General features: G+C 43.6%; 1 protein-coding gene across 1 annotated transcript in view; it reads left to right on the top strand.

Moving 5' to 3' along the window:
- SHISA9 (shisa family member 9) overlaps positions 1-13,919 on the top strand; it is a 229,924-nt gene extending 216,005 nt beyond the window's left edge. The window contains exon 4 of the mRNA XM_081839935.1: positions 12,395-13,919. Coding sequence (XP_081696061.1) covers positions 12,395-12,753 — 359 coding nt within the window. The 3' untranslated portion in view covers positions 12,754-13,919. The remainder of the gene's footprint in view (positions 1-12,394) is intronic.
- The last annotated feature ends 6,354 nt before the right edge of the window (positions 13,920-20,273 follow it).

Here is a 20,273-nt window from a genome sequence, read left to right as displayed (position 1 = left end):
CCGCCATCCGTAGGCATTCACTCCATAACACGCACAGACATTTCCCCTTACTTTCTAGGAGGAAAAAAGTGAGTGTTATGGAGCAAAAAATACGGTATTACTACTATCATTTACTACATTTGTATATTGCCCTTCACCCGTAGACCTCAAAGTGGTTTACAACAATGAGAGAGATGGGCTGAATCCAAATTACACAATCTACTTTCCCAGTGGATGAGAGATCATGTGGTGAACAGAACACCACAACTATGGGATGAGATCACTTGAGGGCAAATGAACTCATTTGAGAAAGAATGAATGAGAGTGGACAATGTAAACTGGGAAACATCTTCACAAGGAGTGTCAGAATGGGGGGGGGCGGTCCTTTACATTTTGACACTATAGAAAATGCTCTGAGAAAATGGTAAGTCATTTTGACTCAACCATAGTTTATTGCATCCAAGCTCAGCTACCTGGTGCAGACTCTTTTGATGATTCGTCACATCATTAATGAGAGCAAAGTCTAGGTGCATCTTCACCATGCTTATTTTCATGGCAATGTTTTTTGGGGGGAGGGTGGAAAGTAAAAGCCTTTTCACTCTTTCACAACTATTCACCACCAGCACCACCCACAAAAAACCCACCCCATTGGTGCTGGAGCAAGGAGCTTTTCACACTGACCAATCAATCCAGAGCCAGTTTGAAGTCTCATCGTGATATTGGTTTCATAATTTTTGACCTGGCAACATATCGCAAATCATGCTCTGTGTGTGTGTGCTATGCAAAAATCTCAATGTGGTAAAAACCGTGAAGCAGCCCATGCTTCTCTCGATTCCTGTAGGCCCTGTTAACTCCACTAGCTCAGGTCTCTCTTGCCTCCTGCAGGGAGCAGTGAATCATAAGAGCAGGATCCATCGGTATCTCACAGTGTTTAGCCCAGCCCTACTGACAACCATTTACTCTTACTTCTGCACCAGCAATCGGAGAGCATCCTCAAGCGCAACAGAATAGCCTGGAGTAAGTGCGATGGGCAGGCCACATAGCATACATCGCTTGGCTACCCAAATCCACAGCATCATTTCTCACCTCACAGCATTCAATGCCACGAGTTTCTCCCTTACTCTATCAAATGATAGGCCCTCCACCTCCATTCTAGTAAACTAAAGGTAAAGGGACCCCTGACCTTTAGGTCCAGTCGTGGCCGACTCTGGGGTTGCAGCGCTCATCTCACTTTATTGGCCGAGGGAGCCGGAGTACAGCTTCCGGGTCATGTGGCCAGCATGACTAAGCCGCTTCTGGCGAACCAGAGCAGCGCACGGAAACGCCGTTTACCTTCCCGCCAGAGCGGTACCTATTTATCTACTTGCACTTTGACGTGCTTTCGAACAGCTAGGTTGGCAGGAGCTGGGACCGAGCAACAGGAGCTCACCCCGTTGCAGAGATTCAAACCGCCAACCTTCTGATCAGCAAGTCCTAGGCTCTGTGGTTTAACCCACAGCGCCACCCGCGTCCCGGATCCACCTCCATTCTAATGATGCCCAAATGAGGGGGGTGGGAGTTTCTGGAACTCACTCCCTTCTTGATACATGCACCCCTCCTCTTTTCCCTTTATTTCAAAAAGGGGGAGACTTACAGGTCCAAATAAACTGCTATAGTCTGTCTTTGTTGCTGTTTCCACCAGCTCCAATGTTGCTCCCAAGCACATTGTAGAAGCACGCTGCCCTGGTGCCTGGGGACGTACACATAGTATTACTGTAAGTGTGCCAGCATAAGCCTTGACAATTCTCTTACAATCAGTGAATGTTCAGCCATTGTCAGTTTAGTTCTCTCCCCCCCATCCCCACCCTGGTGACAAGGACAGTTCGGAAAGCATAAAATATGTGCCATGTAGGGATATTGGCAGCTTTGATGGGTTTTGACAGTGTGCTTTTTTGCTATTTGTTTTTGAGATAGATGCCTTTAAAAAAAGAACAAAAAAACCCAAAACCTTTTTTTTAAGAAAAGAGGTGGAAAATTGGATTGGCAAGGCTAGCTTTGAACACCATTGTCTTTTGAGGTTGACACGTCACAGCTGCACACGGCATTACCAGTTGAAAATGGGGTTTGGAGGCATGCAGTGACGGTTGCCTTTCAGCGGTACATTCATCCCCAGGTAAACTCAGGCATCCACTGTATTGAGGCAGCTTTGAAATCAATTCATGTGCAGCAAAGAAAAAATGAAATTGGGGAAAGAGGAGCTCAAGCTGTGATGTTTATAATGCCTGGAGTAGTGGAGAGAGAGAGAGAGAGAGAGAGAGAGAGAGAGAGAGAGAGAGGAGTCACTTAAAGTTCTGACCCAGCCATCATGGGATGAGGTTGTTGTTGTTGTTGTTGTTTAGTCGTTTAGTTGTGTCCGACTCTTCGTGACCTCATGGACCAGAGCATGCCAGGCACTCCTGTCTTCCACTGCCTCCCGCAGTTTTGTCAAACTCATGCTGGTAGCTTCAAGAACACTGTCCAACCATCTCATCCTCTGTCGTCCCCTTCTCCTTCTGCCCTCCATCTTTCCCAACATCAGGGTCTTTTCCAGGGAGTCTTCTCTTCTCATGAGGTGGCCAAAGCATTGGAGCCTCAGCTTCAGGATCTTGGGATGAAGTAGGAACCACCTTATATTACACCAGAGAATTTGGTTGAGAATTCTCACAGGAGATGGCTGTTCAGATCTGTCAAACCAAGTCTTTTTCACGGACTGAACCTGGGACCATAAGTATGGAAAGCATGTGCTCTCCAACTCAGCTAGGGACCCTCCCCAGATCCACCAACTGCAGGGATTCAGTGACATCCATGTGGGCAATGCTATAGTTACAGTTTCTCATAACACTCTAGAGGTCTGGGGTGGGAGAGGCAAATTTCTCATTTTCCCATCCTTAAACCCACACCTTGCTAAGGGGGCAAGGTGTTCTTTGGGAATCTGGCTGGCAAACAAGCAGGCACTTTAACAGGCTTTATGTGTTTGATAAGTATGTAGCAGAAAACAAAGGAAAGCAGATCTTTTACAGCCTTTGGAGTTGCTGGGAAATCTTCTCCTTAGCAACGTTACCAAAGTCCTGATAGTCAAGTTATCTCCTCCTACTCTTCCTGTCTCTTAAGGTCTGTGTTGGGACCTCCACTAAGCAAGGGCTCTACTTGGCTTTATATATTGTTTCTAATGTCTTAGAATGAAATCAGCACACTTTCCACTGTCCTGACTGCAAAGCCAATGGGTGACTTCAAAGGACTGGCTAATAGTCAAGGGAGATAGGTCATTGGTCCTGTGCTAATCTCTTGCACCCAAAAAACCCAACTGCTGTCCAGTGTCACATTTGATTGCCTTAAGGGAAGCTCACCGCCCCTATTACTGTACTCATGCTGTGGTCTTTACAGAAATGCACAGCTCTTATTCATGATATAATACATTTCTATGGCCAGTTAATTAGACAAGGAGTCTAATTAAGTCGTTTCAGGCCTCTAAATAAACTCTACAAAAGGCACCAAAAAGATGACCTGTTGGAGGTCATGATAGTAATATTCTTCTACGTGTTTTCCATACTGTTCAGTGTTCCACATTTCTGCATTAGTTTATGATTTTTTCCCCTTTTAGAAGTCCTCGTGCAAATTCACCCACGTTTTAGTGTCAATTTCTCCTAATAGGCAAAGTTTTGTATGCCATTTCCCCTGATGTATACACATTTTTGCGAAACAATTTCTCCTGTCTCATTGGAAAACCATAAAATATATATAGACAAATGTAATGCTGTTTTGTATGTTATTTTCACTAATATCTGCATGTTTATGTGCACAGTACCCTAGCACTTTCCTTGGCAGTGCATGGCAAAAGTCAGAGAAGGCTGGCTGTGTTTCAGTTGCATATTCTCTGGCAGGTTGATCTTTCAATTCAAACTGAGTTGAATTTCTCTCCCATCCGTAAGTCCAGCTCAGATGGTTTCAGAGAGGGGAAATCCTGTAGCAGGCAAGGATGTAGTCCTCCACTTCATTCATAATGTAATGCATTACTTTGGGCAGATACCCAAATTATGCAATCCCCCCTTTCAGAGGAGGTATAAAAACATGTTTTGAAGTCATCCACCTGCATGCATCGAACACTGCAAAAGTCTCGATTCAATCATGCGTATAATCATATCAAGGCTTCCTTCTGGGGGAAAAAGTGTTTTATCAATGTGTACTTGCCCATTGGCATCACAGAGTGAAGATGCAAATAAACCAGAAAGTGCAGGTCCATATTTCAGAATAAATTCTATACGTTCTCTCCAGTATACCCAGAGAACTGTGAAGGAGTGAGATGGAGGGGAGGGAATCTATTCATTCCTAGTAGAAGAGAAGAGTGCTCTGCCTCAGCACGCTTGGCTTGGACACGCTGAGAGACCACACCTTCCGATAGAGTATTTTCTTTCCTGGAAACTGGCTCTGAAGCCTCATGTTAGAGAGTTGGATGAAGGCTGGAGAGACCCAGGTTCAAATTCCCATTCAGGCACGAAGCTCATTAGGTGACGTTGGGCCAATTGGCCAAACCTACCTCACAGGAGTTTTGCAAAGAGAAAGTTGTGGGAGAAGAACCAGGTATGTTGTATTATGCGACTTGGAAGAAAGGTGGGAGATTGAGTAAGGAAACAAGAGAAGCTAATTGCAGACAGGGTGTGGGGCCACTGAAGTTGGGGGGATGGTGGGGGGGTGAAACACACCTTCCCTCTGCGCTATTGTTTCCATCAAACTCAGAGCACTCCCATATGCATGCACACAGCTTCTTTAAAGAATAAAATGAAATGCCAGGAGGCCCCAACACATATCTAAGTATTTGTGAAAAATATGAAAATTGCAGGGACATGGGAGGTGCTGTGGTTAAACCACAGAGCCTAGGGCTTGCCGATCAGAAGGTTGGCGGTTCGAATCCCCGCAACGGGGTGAGCTCCTGTTGCTCGGTCCCTGCTCCTGCCAACCTAGCAGTTCGAAAGCACATCAAAGTGCAAGTAGATAAATAGGTACCACTCCGGTGGGAAGGTAAACAGCGTTTTCGTGCGCTACTCTGGTTCGCCAGAAGTGGCTTAGTCATGCTGGCCACATGACCCAGAAGCTGTACGCTGGCTCCCTCAGTCAATAAAGCGAGATGAGCGCCGCAACCCCAGAGTCGGCCACGACTGGACCTAATGGTCAGGGGTCCCTTTACCCCTTGCAAAGAAGCCAAGATGAAGCAGCAGTCCTTTGAAAAATTGTAGCAGAGCGATCATAGCACAAAACATCAGTGGGAACATCTTAAGCACAATGATGCCACTCCCAGTCTAATCTCAGTCCAAAATCAACTCCATTTCAACCCCCCACAAAAGGCCAAAAGTATGGTGCAGGAGATCAGTAATTAGCATTGTGTCTACCTTAGAACCAAGTACTGACCCAGATAAACCAGCACAATAGGAAAAACCAGCAGAGAGGATCCCACCAAATCCAATCTGGAGAGTTGGGAGAACCCCTAGAACAGCATATGGGGTACAGGTGGGGTGGATTGTTCTGTCTGGGAAGCAGAAATGCTGACAGAACATTCAGAAAAGTGTGACATTGAATTCCTCCCTACGTCTTTATGGAGCATTTTCCATCCCCAGCCCCTGTTTCTCCACCTAAGCTAAGTGATTCTGTTCTCCCAATTCGCCAGTTTCCTGCTACTGGTTCCGTGCCACTCCAGGAAAACCTCTTTTGATTTAATTAGCTGCAACGTTAATGGGGGTGGAAAACAAAGTACTCTAATGACGCTTGCAGTGCTAAATCATTTATGGGAGATACGGTAATAAAACTCTTTCAAAACATGGCACAAAAGACAGAATACCCTTCCCCCGCTTTTAATCAGAAAAGAAATCCCTACGTTTCTCCTATCAGAAGGCAATTTCCACCCCCTGAGGAGCTGCCTGACCAAGGTCCTGATTTTGTCTCTTGCCAAAAAAAAAAAAAAAAAAAGCTGTTTTTTCGGTTAACGTGCTGAACATTTTTTGCCATTTTTTGCCCCATGTACTTCTAGAACTGAGTCCAAACAGGTTCTTGAAGGTACTACAGAATCTAAAAACATAAATGTAAGCATGACATTAAAAAATGATTAATTAAAATGCAAAAATCCATAAAATACTAATACAGTGGACACTTGGGTTGTGAACATGATTGGGTTGTGCGGGAGGCACGCTCGCAACCCGCAGCTGCACGTCTGCGCAAGCACGGGTCACGATTCGGTGCTTCTGCACATGCACAAAGTGCGATGTGTGCATGCGCAAGCACCAAAACCCGGAAATAACCTGTTCCGGTACTTCTGGGTTCAGCACTGTGTGCAACCCAAAACACGCAACCTGAAGTGTCTGTAGTCTGAGGTATGACTGTAATGCAAATCCATAAAATACTAGTAAAGCAGTTGCACTGTCCCAGTGGTGAACAGGAAGACTAATGGGGGAGGATTGTAGTTCAGTGGCAGAGCCTATAATCTGCATACAGAAAGTCACAGGTTCAGTGCCCATGACCCCTCAGCACCCCTCACAGCCATAGCAGTGGCCTTGCAAACAGGCCCCACCCACTGCGGCTTCCCACTCACCACTTCTTTATGGGAGACCAATCAACTGAGTAGTGGGGAACAGTGAAAATCTTTCTCAGGGGCATTCAAGTGACCCGGATCTTGTTTTCAGAGAAACAGGAAGTGGTGCCATATTGAGTGGGAAGGGAAATGGGTCTGAACTCAGAGGGATGCATGGGTCTGAACTTCCAGTAACATGTTGGAATGGTGTACTGAAGGAAAGGCTCTCTGGGAATTTGGGGTTCTGCATGAAAAAGTGAGAAGCTGTGATGGCTTCAGGGTTTTTGTGTCAAACCCAGTATTTTCACGGCAATTGGCTCACCTTTGAAATTTGCACTTCTCCAAATTATGCAGTTGCCGTTTTCCAACCAAGAAATGTGTACTCTAATGGGGAAAGTGTACTTAAAAATTCAGAAACTCATGAAAATGACATCGTGAGATTTATTTACTTATACCAATATATATTCTTTGCTATCTTTTTTTTTAAAAAAAAAATCAGAATGGCTACAACTAATATATTATATTGGGGGGAGGATGTGCGTATGGGGTTACAGCCCTTGAATGCAGAAATGCTCCTCAGCCTTCCCTTGAAAGGAGCTCATCTCCTTTTCATTGGCTAAAGTTATATATATTGGGGGTCAGTTCCACCCCCCCATGTCTGTGTTGCTTGGCCAAACTTAAAAGCTTTAGCAGATGGTAATTCCTCACTGATAGGTTCCAGATCTCCAAAAGGAGGCAGCAATGAAGGCTGACAAGAGCCCTATAAGATGCGATCTCAGATCCTGTTTGGAAATTGGAACAGGCCATTATCTACATTCCATGTTTTAATTAAAAAGAGAAGACATCCCTTTAACTACACCTGCATGTTATATAAAGCACTCAGGCGCCAATTAAGAAGGAGACAGATGGAGACAGGTAAGGCGTGTAGAGCGTAATTTTACAACATGGGCTCCTTCAAAAGCAATTTAAATTCACCTGGAGGAGGAAAAGCATCTCTTTAAGGAAGGGAACATATTATGGCACCAAAAAGAAACTCTGAGCACGCAGCTGTTAAACACCTAATGTCCTTGATGCAAGCCTAGCAACTCACATGGCAATAATTGCCCATGAAATTCACCATGGACAAAGTCCCAACTGGAGAATTTTGGAGCACTTAAGTACTCCTGGAGTCTTACTTATCTGCAGATGGACAGTATTTTAAGAGCTGATTCCTCATGCTACATTTTAAACTCATGTCTGCAAGCCCACAAGTCATTATATGACTTGAATTACAAGCCCTTTCCAGAAATGATACCTTAGTGTAGCAGGAAGTGCCGTTGTTAGCCATTCATTCTCAGAATCTGAACCATATCCTATCCATCACAAATATATATATATTTAAATATTTTATTAGTTGAATATAAGAACAACATACAATCAAATACAAGCAATCAAATACAGTTTTCCCCTACCCCCCCCAAAAAACCAGCCCCAACTACATCCAGGTAATTACATTAGTAATATAATCAAATAAAAAATTATTTCTACAGTTGCTGGTTTAAAAAATATCATTCCACATGCTCCTGTGTGTCTTAGGTGGTTTAAATGCATGTTCTTTCTTTGATGCATATGTAATAAAGGAGGATCAAATAAAAAATTATTTCTACAGTTGCTGGTTTAAAAAATATCATTCCACATGCTCCTGTGTGTCTTAGGTGGTTTAAATGCATGTTCTTTCTTTGATGCATATGTAATAAAGGAGGACCACGTTGTGTAAAAGTTATGTCGTTTCTCATGTTGTTTTCTTTCTGTTACCCTTTCTGTTTCACGTACCCTTTCTGTTAACTTTTCCATCAAAATTAATTCCCAGACATAAGCATAAAGGTAAAGGACCCCTGACCTTTAGGTCCAGTCATGGCCGACTCTGGGGATGCGGTGCTCATCTCGCTTTACTGGCCAAGGGAGCCGGCGTACAGCTTTCGGGTCATGTGGCCAGCATGACTAAGCCACTTCTGGCGAACCAGAGCAGCGCACGAAAATGCCGTTTACCTTCCCGCCAGAGCGGTACCTATTTATCTACTTGCACTTAGACGTGCTTTCGAACTGCTAGGTTGGCAGGAGCAGGGACTGAGCAACGGGAGCTCACCCCGTCATGGGGATTTGAACCGCCGACCTTCTGATCGGCAAGTCCTAGGCTCTGTGGTTTAACCCACAGCGCCACCCACGTCCCAGACATAAGCATACTAAACTTCATATATTGCAAAAACAGAATGCTGGACTAGATGGGCCTTTGGCCTGATCCAGCAGGGCTCTGCATATGTTCAGCATGGCCAATGTTCAGGGGAGATGGGAGTTGCAGTCCAAGAACATCTGGCAGGCCACAGGTTCCCTATCTATAATATACTGGCTCCAGTGCTGGAGGTTTTGTATAACCAGCATGACAATCAGTCAGAGAGGTAGAGGAGGAATTCAGATCATTTTTGCACTTTAATACAAATCAACCCAATCTGCACATCCAGAAACAATATGAAAGCCAATCCTTTGAATTAGCCCAACTCCAAATTTGCAATGCAATAAATGATGTGCATAAAAATTCTTCTGAGTGAAAATTTCAAATGTAAACACAGTATATTGGGGGAAGCTGCTTGCAAAAAAAAGTCTTTAAGTATAGGGAAAACGACACATAAAAAATGTGTGTATTTGGGAAAAGGCTGCACTTTAAAATGCGGATACATTTTAAATTTTATTTTAAAAACCACAAACTGAAGGAGGAACAGAGTGAACTGGCCTTCAGGTCAGAAGAATGAAAGAAAGATTGAAAGTGAAATTGACAGATTTGTGCGTCCCTAGTAGTCAACGATTCCATTCTTCTTTCAGCAGAATGGCTCCCTTTCAAAAGTGGGAAATGAAACACAATGGGCAGATCTTTGAAAAGGGCCCATTCATAAGAGCCAAGGACTTTGGCTTTCCGAATAGCAAACTAGGTGAAAGAGCCCAGTCTGTTGTAGCTGCTGTTTTTGAATGGGGAACAATGTGTGATCTGGCATGTGTTTGCAACAAGAACGTAGAACAATTTGGAAACTGCAAACATCTTTTCATTGCAATCATTGTATAATCTGTCTTTGCAGCTTAGTATCCCAAACATGAGAAATATCCCAAACTGGAACCAGAGTGGGTTTATTTGATTAATTGACTGAACACGCATATCTTTCCAAATGAAGATACATTAATTCTCAAGGGGAAAAGACCTTCGGTTTGCATGGGGGATGCTGTGGTCCTCCAGTTGTTGTTGCAATCCAAGTTCCGTTAGTCCCAACCAGTCTGCTCCATCTTCAGAGGTGATGGGAATAAGAACCCAACTAAATCTGAAGGGTCACATATTTCCCACCCTACCCATATTTTAGATGATTCCCACACATATTGCAGCAGGGGGTCTCTTAGAGTAATGCCGATTTCTTGAGTCGAACTCAGATTCCAAATGCTGCTGATTCACAGGAGGCAAGATTTTCTCCTGGTCTTGCTGTTGTGCTCTTGTCAAGCTTTCCACGAGCATCTGACCAGTCACTGTAAGAACTGGAGGCTAGACCAGAAAGGCCACTGCTTTGATCCAGCAGCCTTGTCTTATGTACATAGAACCCATCTCTCTATGACTAAGGGTGGGGGAGCCTCTTCGAAGATGATACCTACAATCCAGAGTTTGTGTAAATACTTGCTTATTTATTTATTTGCTGTTATTAGCTATTTACTGGCTTCATAAAACATGATCTCTAGGTGCCATACAAAACAAAACCTTCACAATGGTGCAATTTTTAAACTGCAAAATGAATTTTAAAAAATTCTTTTTTAAAAAAATCTGGGTGAACCTCAGGACATGCATACATGGAGAAAAGCTGTAATGGTTCCTAAGGGGGTTGCTCGTGCGTAAGCAGGTGCCTATCTTCCTGGCTGGGTTCAAACACCTGGCTGGGCTGCCAAAGTGAACCTCCTCTGTCCGGACAGCCACTCGCCCATGGCTGACTCAATCGCTGGCAGAATCCGTGAGTGGGCGTTTCTTAAACTTCTTCCAGCAAAGAAGTTCTTTGACGCCTAGTCTCCGCCTACCCTCTCTGCGTGGAAGCCTCCTGCGCAGGGAGGGCGTGGGCAACGGAGGACCTCTAGTCTCTCCGCTGGTCCCAGGCAAGGAGTCATGGGATCGCCTCGCCACTTCCCCCACCAGCCCCCCTTCTCCACTGGTGCTGCGCTGATTCTCTTCCCCAGAAGATGGGCTGCTCCTCCTGATCCCTGGACGCTCTCTGGAATCCCTCTGGCTTTTGCTCTCCCCCTCCAGTACTGCTGGCAGTTCCCTGACAAAAGCTTACCTTAATATTGTAGTTATAATCTGCCTCTCCAGTTGATCCTTCCCAAGAGGGGAATTGTAAAATATAAAAAACAACAAAAGCCACATTATTTTACTGTTTTTTATTATTAATTGAGAAGCAAGATTAAAAATAACCTTTTTGGAAGAGTCTAATTTTTCATATTTACTTCTCTTTCCTATTTTGGCAGCTGAATTGAAAAATCTGTACCTAATTGGATTTATGATGCACAAATATCTGTAGGTGATAGCCAAAATACTAATGCATGAAGTGGGTTTGTGAAGAGATCTAGGGAGACCAAGCAACTTTTATGAAGCATGGCATATATATTTTTACTTCTTATAGAAACAATATTGAAATGTAATACCTGCCATCAAAGGCTGTAATACACATCAGAACCTGTAGAAAATTGAAATTAAGGGTGGTCTTCATCTAAGTTCCACTCAGATTCATTGAATTTAATGAACTTATCATGTCCAATAGCTTCAAAAGGTCTACTCTGAGTAGGGCTGGCATTGGATACATCCCACTGCTTTTTTATAGTAGATCATGTGGTTATCTGTTGTTTTCCTTCTGTCAGGTATCAGCTATGATATATAATATTTCACTTTTGTGTCTTCTCCTTGTTTACAAATAGCCATCCAAATCACCCATGACATATGTGAAATCATACATAATCATAATAATGCTATGTAATTGTTCATTATATTGAAAATCATTATGTTTTAAAACCTAATAAAAAAAATAAAACAAATGCCAGGACAAAATCCAGAAAACTAGCAACCATTAAATACATTAGTGTCCGAGGAAGATGTGTAGGACTGTATGAATTGTTGGAGCACCACGAAAGAAAGCAATGTCTGCTGTGCTAAGATTTTACAGATCTCTTTAAGGAAAGGATAGGGAACCTGTGGCCTTCTAGATCTTGTGGAACTACAACTCCCAGCATCCCTGACTATTGGCCATGCCAGTTGGGGCTGATGGGCAATGGAGTCTACCACCACCATCCAGAAAACCACAATTTCCTCATCCCTTCTGTAAGGGAAAAATCACTGTATTTTTATTTTGATAAGCACTATTTATGAAGACAGTCTTATTCCCATCTGGAAGCGTATCTTATTTTTAACCAAAGTCGTAGTCTTTTTATACAGTGTCGTCTGTTGATTGCCTGATTTACCGTATTGGCCTGAACATAAGCCGCACTTCCCTCCCCAAAAAAATCTGACCATGAAAAGTACGGCTTAAATTTGCAACCTTACAAAAATTGGCTTTTACGATATTGCTGGAGGGTTTTCTTCTACATTTGCCATTTATGGGTATGAGTGCCTGTGGAATTATAAGGGAGCGGCTTATATTTGGGTATTCCCTCCCCCCCTTGAATTTTAAAGGTGTGGCTTATTTGTGCGTGCTGCTTATATTCGGACCAGTATGGTATTTCAAAGGTTGTTGGGTTTCCCCCCCTGACTCTTAGCTGACGTTGCTTTCCCTTTCCTTTTTCTTTAACCAGCTGACAAGGTCAATGATGACTTCTACTCCAAACGGCGCCATCTCTCAGAGTTCGCTGCAAAGGGGAACCTGCCCCTCCACCCGGTGCATATGGAGGACGACCGCCCACACATCCTCGAGGGCGGCACCATGAAACACAACGGGCAGAAGTCGAAAGCCTCTAAGCCACACATGCACCCTTTAGCGTACAAAACCTGGGACCCTAGCGACCAGTCCCTCCGAAGGCATGCCTATGCGACCAAAGGGAGGAACCTCGCAGGCGAGCCGGCGGGGAGTGATCCACTCACGACACGGAGTCAGCATTACTTACCCACACAGCCATACTTCATCACCAACAGCAAGACAGAAGTGACTGTTTGAGACCAACTTTCTTCTTACTCTTTTTTTTTTAATTAAAAAAACAACAAGGGGGAAAAACACAGACACAACTGGAAGAGATAAGATCAAAAGCTCGGAACAAGGAGAGGTGGACATTCCTGGTGGAGGGGAGGCGGCGGTTCCTGGTGAAGGTAGCCAGCTATGAGCCGAAGATTGGGTTAGCGCTATATAGCAATATACACCGAAGGTTGTTTGAACTCCATTTGTATTTTACACTGGAAACCAACCCCTTGGGACTGAACCTTTCTTTCTTTCTTTCTTTCTTTCTTTCTTTCTTTCTTTCTTTCTTTCTACTCCAAATTCAAATCCATGATGAGAAGTAGCACAATCTAGAGACACCATCCATCAGCTTAAGAACTTTTTCTGCAACGTCCCTGCCTTGGGCTAGATGGGCATCAACGCAAAACGATACATCAGGGTGGGAGGGACATTGTGAAGTTTGGGGCTTTCTTTTGTACAAATTTTAAGATCTGTGGAGAAGAAGGGGAAGCTGAAACAACGAGCAAACGCCTGGATAGAAATCCTTACGTTTTAGTGTTTCCTTTTCTTTTCTTTTTGTACCGTCACTAAAGAAGCAAGCAAGCAAGCAAGCAAAAAATATCTATATACATACGAAACATAAGAAAAGACTCACGCAAAACCTGTGAAGACTGTTACAGTGACAAGCATATGGAGACTTTCTAGGAAGTGGAAAGCTCACACGAGAGATGATTTTAGCCCCCACTTTTATGTCTTACATTTTTCAGGACTTTTCAGGGGGTGGGGGTAGGGCCAGAAGAAGCAGGATGTTGGTGGGGATTCTTCACCCCAGTCTAAGCTGCCCTATATGTGGGCAATGAATAAAGCCAGTTGCTCTTCAGCCAGTTCCAAATTTTTCTTACCCTGATTCCCTCTCCTCCGTTTCCTGTTACTTTGGACTGAAGATAAATAAGCGTGGGTGGTGCCTTTACTGTATTGCTAACGTTTAATGATCGTCTTGTTTTTAAAGTGAAACCTGTACCAACTTACAATTCTTTCCTCATGTGTGGGACTCAACCAATCAGGTGTCCTTCCGTTCATTTTGCTGCCAAGAGAGAACATGTTTTACTGATGTGTCGTGTTTTTGCCAGGCCAGAGGTTGCTCTCCTGGCCTGCCTCTTCGCCTATTGAAACAATCTCTCCCTGCCTCAAATCTCCCCAGTATGAAGATTACTAATGTGGTATCTTCTCAAAGTTGCTGAACTTCAGTTCTTATCAGCCTCAGCCCAGCATGGTGGATATTCGGGGATGATGGTAGCTGTAGTCCATCATCATCTGGAGAACATCACGTTGGCTATCCTTGGCTTTCAACCTTTCATTCCATCTTTGCATTTATGCCAATGTTCCTTCGTTAACTTCTTTTCAGCCTTTCTCTCTCTCTTTCCCCCATATGGTTAATCCCTTTTAAAAGGTCCATATGTTTTAAAGGGAGCGTCACATGCTACCATTTCCCATAAAGGAAGCCTGCATGTAAAAAAAAAAAGAAAAAATATATATTTTTATTAGTTTCTCATTATTGATATGCATTTGTTCATGCTAATATACCCATCTAAATGTGAGGCATGCTACTCCTGGGATGATAAAGGACATTTGGATCAAGGCCGAGGTTGAACAAGCATGCAAGAGTTGTGTCTGCACGCTTGGGCGCCAATGAACTGAAAACATAAGATTTTTACAATCACTGTGCACTAAACTCCGCCACTCTCCGGGGAAAGCAAAACTCAATCTCATCAGGGATGGTGACAGCACCTGGCTTGTTCACGTAGCTGTTGGGACCCAAATGCCTTGACAGGGCCCACTGATGCTGATAGTTTGCCTCCCTTCTAATGGTTTGTTTGTTTTTCCTTCCTTCCTTTCATACATGTCTCATACTTGCTCACTGCATCTGCACACCTGTGGCCCATGAGCGATAGGGATGGAGAGGGAGGTGTTTTCGTGGTGCTGGGAGACTGGTACAAGCATTGTTAGGGGTGGCCCTGTGAGGTGGCCTGAGCCCTGGGCCTCCTTCTGTCATATATATATATTTCCTTGTAAGGTGGCAGGGCACATTGCAAAGTGCAGTGCTGCTGAGATCCCTGACACCAAACACCTTAATTTGTTTATTGCATTTATCATCACATTTATATTCTAACTTTTCTCCAAGGAGCTCAAGGTAGAACAACAAGCTCCAAGGTGGAGCTCAAGGGTCTCCAAACAACTCTCAGCACCCTCAACAAACCATTATTCCCAGGATTTTTGAGGGGAAACCATGACTGTTTAAAGTGGTATATTGCTTTAAAAGTATAGTACAGAAGGAGCCCCACAGCCCAATGCTGGTCTCATTTAGTTCAATGGAGCTTACTCCCCATTAAAAGAAGGGGGATTGCACTCCTAGACACTCCACTCCACAAATGTGGAGGGTTTTGTTCTCCATTGCACTTAAGTTCAATTTCTGAGCCAGCAGAAGTACAACCATGCTTTGATTTATGAATATTTATTTAGAAGAATTGATATACCGTTTAATTAAAAAAAATCAGTCTATAAGCAATGTACATAAAACAAGTGATGAAAAACAAGTATTTCCTATTTTATTTATTTATAACAATATAAAATAATTATCAATGCTACACAGATAAAGCCAGCAGAAGTTAAAAAAACATACTGAATTATATATCTGGATAGGCTTGTCGAAATAAAAAAGGGAGCATTTAGCAAGGCATCTAAAACAGTAATAGCAAGGGTGCCTGCCCTTTGTTTTCCTGCCTGAATGATACTGATAACCTCTGTTGTGCTTTGAATGTATTCCCGCACCCCACCCCCATTATGCATGGTAGTGCACCACAAATGATAACTCAGAGCACGCCCCAACTCATGTGTGTTTAAAATTGATTTCCCTAGGCTTAAAATTGATTTTCCTGGACAAGGTCTGGATTGTGCCCCTCCATTTTCTATAAATCTTGGGTGTAGGTTTGTGTGGTAGTGGCTGTTGCCCATTGGGACTGGTAGGGTGGAATGCAGGAAGACCAACAGTAGATGGCGCCAGAGCCAGCCAGAGCCAATTAATTTTCGCTTTGTTCCCTGTTGAGTCATAGAAGGACAATGTTAAGGCTAAGGAGGAGGACACTGGTAGGCTGTGCTCTTGGATTGGCTGTAACGTAAGAAGAGAGGCAAGGGGTTGGTTGGTTGGTTGGTTGGTTGGTTGGCTGGCTGGCTGAAGGCAGACTAAAGTTGGTGGGGAAGCCCCTCCATCCACCCTAATGGACCAGCCTACACGGGGTTTGTAGAAGGTTATGATGATTCTCACAGGTATTCACAATGGAGAAGATATTGAGTTGGAAATAAAGCTCTGAAAAGGGCAACGAAAATAATCAAGGGGGTGGAGAAAGGTTGCAACATTTGAGATGTTGTAGCTAAGAGGAAGGCTGAGTGACATGGCAGAAGTTTATAAAAGTGTGTATGCCATGGAGAAAGTGGGTAAAGAAAAGTGTTTTCCCTCTCTCCAATGAACCTCCAGTGGACCTCCAATGAGGCTGAATGCTGGAAGATTCACAACCGATGAAAGAAAGTACTGTGTTTTTCCGTGTATAAGACTAGGGTTTTTTTGGGGGGGGGGCTTTAAAGTATGCTAAAAAGTGGGTGTCGTCATACATGGATAGGGTGGGTGTTTGATTGCTTGCTGCCATGGCTGTCAGAATCTATTGGGCTGTGTGAAGGGCTGGTGCTGATTGGCTGTCACTGCGGCCATTGGGCGGGCGATTGGCAGCTTCTGCTGGCGTGTGGGTTAGCGATTTTCAGCAATTCCCTCAAAAAAAGCTCAACAACCTTGGGCAACCCCCCCTTCCAAAAAACAAAACCTCAACAACTTTGTGCCATCTCCCCCCATTTTCTTAAATTTTAGTCCCCCCAAAATTTCGTCTTATACACGAAAAAAATACGGTATTTCTTCATGCAGCACAGAGTTAAACTGAGGAACTTGCTCTCACAGGAGGCAGTGATGCTCAGCAACTTGGATGACTTTAAAAGACAAATTCATGGAGGAGAGGGCTATAGAAGATTCCTAGACATGATGGCTTTGCTCTGCTTCTGCAGTTGGAGACAACAGTGCTTCTGAATATCTATTCCTGGGAACCCCAGGAGAGGAGAGGACTCTTGTGCTCAAATCCTGCCTATGAGTTTCCCATAGGCCTCTGGTTTGGCCATTGTGAGAACAGGCTGCTAGGCTAGATGGGCCCTTGGCTGACTTTTCTTATGTTTTTATTGCTTTTACAAGATTTAGGTAAATGGTGAGGAATGTGTAATTGCCTTATCTGTAGTATACACTTAAAGCAATCTCAAACCACTTTAAAAAGCCATGGTTTTCCCCTAAAGCATCCTGGGAACTGGAGTTTGTTAGTGGTGCTGGGAACTGTTAGGGCACCCCTTTCCCCCTCGCAGAGCCACATGTTTTGAGGTGGTTTAACCATCAATCCCTCTTTCCAGGGAACTCTGGGAATTGTAGGCCTCTGAGGGAAATAAGGGTCCCATAACAACACTCAGTGCACCCTAGTCCACTGGATTCTTCAGGGGAGGGAAGCCATGATTGTTTGAAATGGTATGATACAGCTTTAAACATATAGTGCGGAGAGAGCCTAAGAACATACCAATAGTTTTCAGAAATTTCAGAACAAACCAATCGTTTTCAGTAGTAATAAGAGAGGGCTGGAAACTTTGGCAGAATTTCACTTCCTCATACAGAAAAGAATTCAGTCCCCAGTTTTAGGAAATATTTTCTCCCACTACTACCCACCATTGTTTAACCAGAGATCTCTAAGTTTAGAAGATATAAGAGATATTTAATATATTTCAATATTTTATATATGTATATAATAAAGGCACCACTCTAAGTGGTGTACATAAAACAATGATTAGTGAAACACAGATAAAATCAGGAGATGTTAAAAAGAAGTATGCGTAACTAAAATGCTGATGAATTTTATTGAGGACTTTTATTTTTTTATAAAAGTATATTGCAAATTGATGAGGAAAAATAGAGAACTGAGTTTAAGACTGGGAGAACAAGCAGCTGAAAGAAACTGAAATTGACAGTTTTACCCGTCCCTAAGGAAGGTTGCCTGCCTAATTTTCACAGGCAGGGGGGTTCCAAAATATGGATTCTGCTAAACTAAAAGATTAATTCCTAGCAAATGCTGCCACACCAAAAAGATTGACTATTATATATAATAATCATTAACTTATCTTTCCCCCAGTTAACTAGTTTTTCCTAAAATACTACGTATTCTGCCCCAGCAATTATGAACATATAAAGCTATCTTACACTGAATCAGACCATTAGTCCATCTTAGCATTATGGACTCTGACCATGATTCTTTGAGATCTCAGAAACAGAGAGGTGCCTCCAAATCTTTTGTCTGTTAACCTGAGAAATGCATGCTGCAATGCATTCATGGTTGAGAAAAAAACTGCCTGACTTGTATGTGTATCCTTGGAGAATGACGAAATTCTGCACCTGAAATCAGGTTCAGTAAACCTTTCACTGAAGTGTGCTCCTATGGGATCATCAATGATGGGTGGGGAAATCCTTTTGAGCCCACGGGCCGCATTCCCACTTGGGCAAGCTTCCAAGGGCCACCTGCCAGCAGTGGGTGGGGCAACCTCTGTAGCTCCAGGTAAAGGGTTGTTTCCAAATAAGACCTACCCAGAGAAGACTCTTGGAAATGAATGGCCCTAGATGAGTCACGTCCGGTCATTTCCATGGGTCTAAGTAGGACTTTCTTGGAGGCATCCCTACACTCACATCAAGGAGTCAGTCAAAAGAACTGGAAGTAGGTGTGGAGGAGGGCCAGTGAGAAGCATGGCCTGGGAAGGAAGTGTGGCTTGAGGATTCCTGAGGCAGAGAAGCCTGAAGGACTGTGCTTGCCCCCATAGGCCTAAGGTTTCCCTTCCCTGATCTTTGAAGTCCCAGAGTACCAGGGGGCATTTCTGCTTCCCTTCTGCACCTCTCCCATTCAGTCCTTTCCGATCCCAACCACTTCCCACAACCTTAGGGCTGCCTCAGCGCTCAGCACAACTTCGCACCCTATGAGTGAAATTGTGCAGAAGCAATGGCTGAGGGCGCAGGACTCCTCTGTCACCCGTGCCTTTTCTTTCCCTGCTTTTGGTGACCATTTGGAGGGGAAATTCCATAGCTTTGGGGGACACACACACACACACACACACACACCCTGCAACCCAGAAATGTGGCAAGAGGGTGCATGAGCTGCCCCTGTGTCCTCAGTCACTGCTTCCTCGTGACGCACAAAGAGGCTTCGCCTTCAACCCTTGAACGGAATGTCGCTCTCAGTCCATGCGCTTTTGATACACACCGCAGCTGTGCTCAAAATAACCCACTCAAGATTTCCTTTATGTGACTCGAGCATCTTTTTACGTGGAAGCTCCTTAGTAAATGTACGTTCTGTAAGTATACATGTGTTAATACTTGTTAACGATGACAGAGTTTGAGAACCACTTCCTACAACTAAACACAAAAAAGAAGAAGAAAATGTCTGTTTTTTAAAGTTGTTTATTTGTAAACATATGTATTCACTATATTAATATGAATTTCTTACTGGGCAATAAAAACTGATTATATGTGTGTGTGAACTGGTGACTCCATTTGTAAATGCTCGCTGCTTACGTTGCTGGTGGGCCCTTCCTACAGGCAGCCAGAGCTGTAGGCATTTTGCTACTTGAGGTGAAGAACAAGATTTTGCCCTCTCCTGTTCTTCCAACAGTACCTCAGGTATGGGAACCTTTTTCGCTCTGAGGGCCACATTTCCTTCTGGGAAACCACATGCCAGTGACGAGTAGGTAAACAGGCAAAGGTTGGTAGAGCAATAAACATAAACTGTATGTTGATCCAGTAGTCTGGTTTCGACACACACTCAAATGTCCCTCTCTAGGCAAGCAAGAAGCATCATTGGAGTTCAAGGACACATTCTAGCCATTTGGGGTGAGAAGCTGTAGCCAACAGACTTCTGAGGGTCATATATAGAGGCCACACCCAGCACCCAGGCCTGAGGTTTCCCACCTCTTCAGTAACCAAATCTTACATAGGATACTGTTCACTACACCTGAGCAGTATACAGTAGGTTGCATGGCACTCTCACCATCTGGCACCCAGGGCAGCTTCCTCATTCTGCCTAACGGTAGAGCTGTACCTGACTAAAAGGTACCTGGAAACTAAACAGCTGCAGATGACTTCAGTAAGGATATTGTCCTATCCAAGTCACGTGATGTCCCCAGCTAATGGCATCTCCCTTTTGAAATGAAGATCAGGAATGTATTATTAATTAGCTGACTGATTGATAAACCACTTAATACCCGAACAAGGTTCCTAAGTGATTTTTAAAAGGATAAAAATCAGTTACAGAAACATTAAAAGATAAACACCCAAAATTAAAAGGTGCAATAAAACAATCCAATCAAGACATTAAAATATAAACACCCATAATTAAAATGCACCATAA

The sequence above is a fragment of the Podarcis erhardii genome, assembly GCF_964252035.2.
Source record: "Podarcis erhardii genome assembly, chromosome: 14".
Classification (NCBI taxonomy): Eukaryota; Metazoa; Chordata; class Lepidosauria; order Squamata; family Lacertidae; genus Podarcis; species Podarcis erhardii.
Note: the sequence above shows the minus strand (reverse complement) of the source record. Positions and strands in the feature narration are given on the sequence as shown.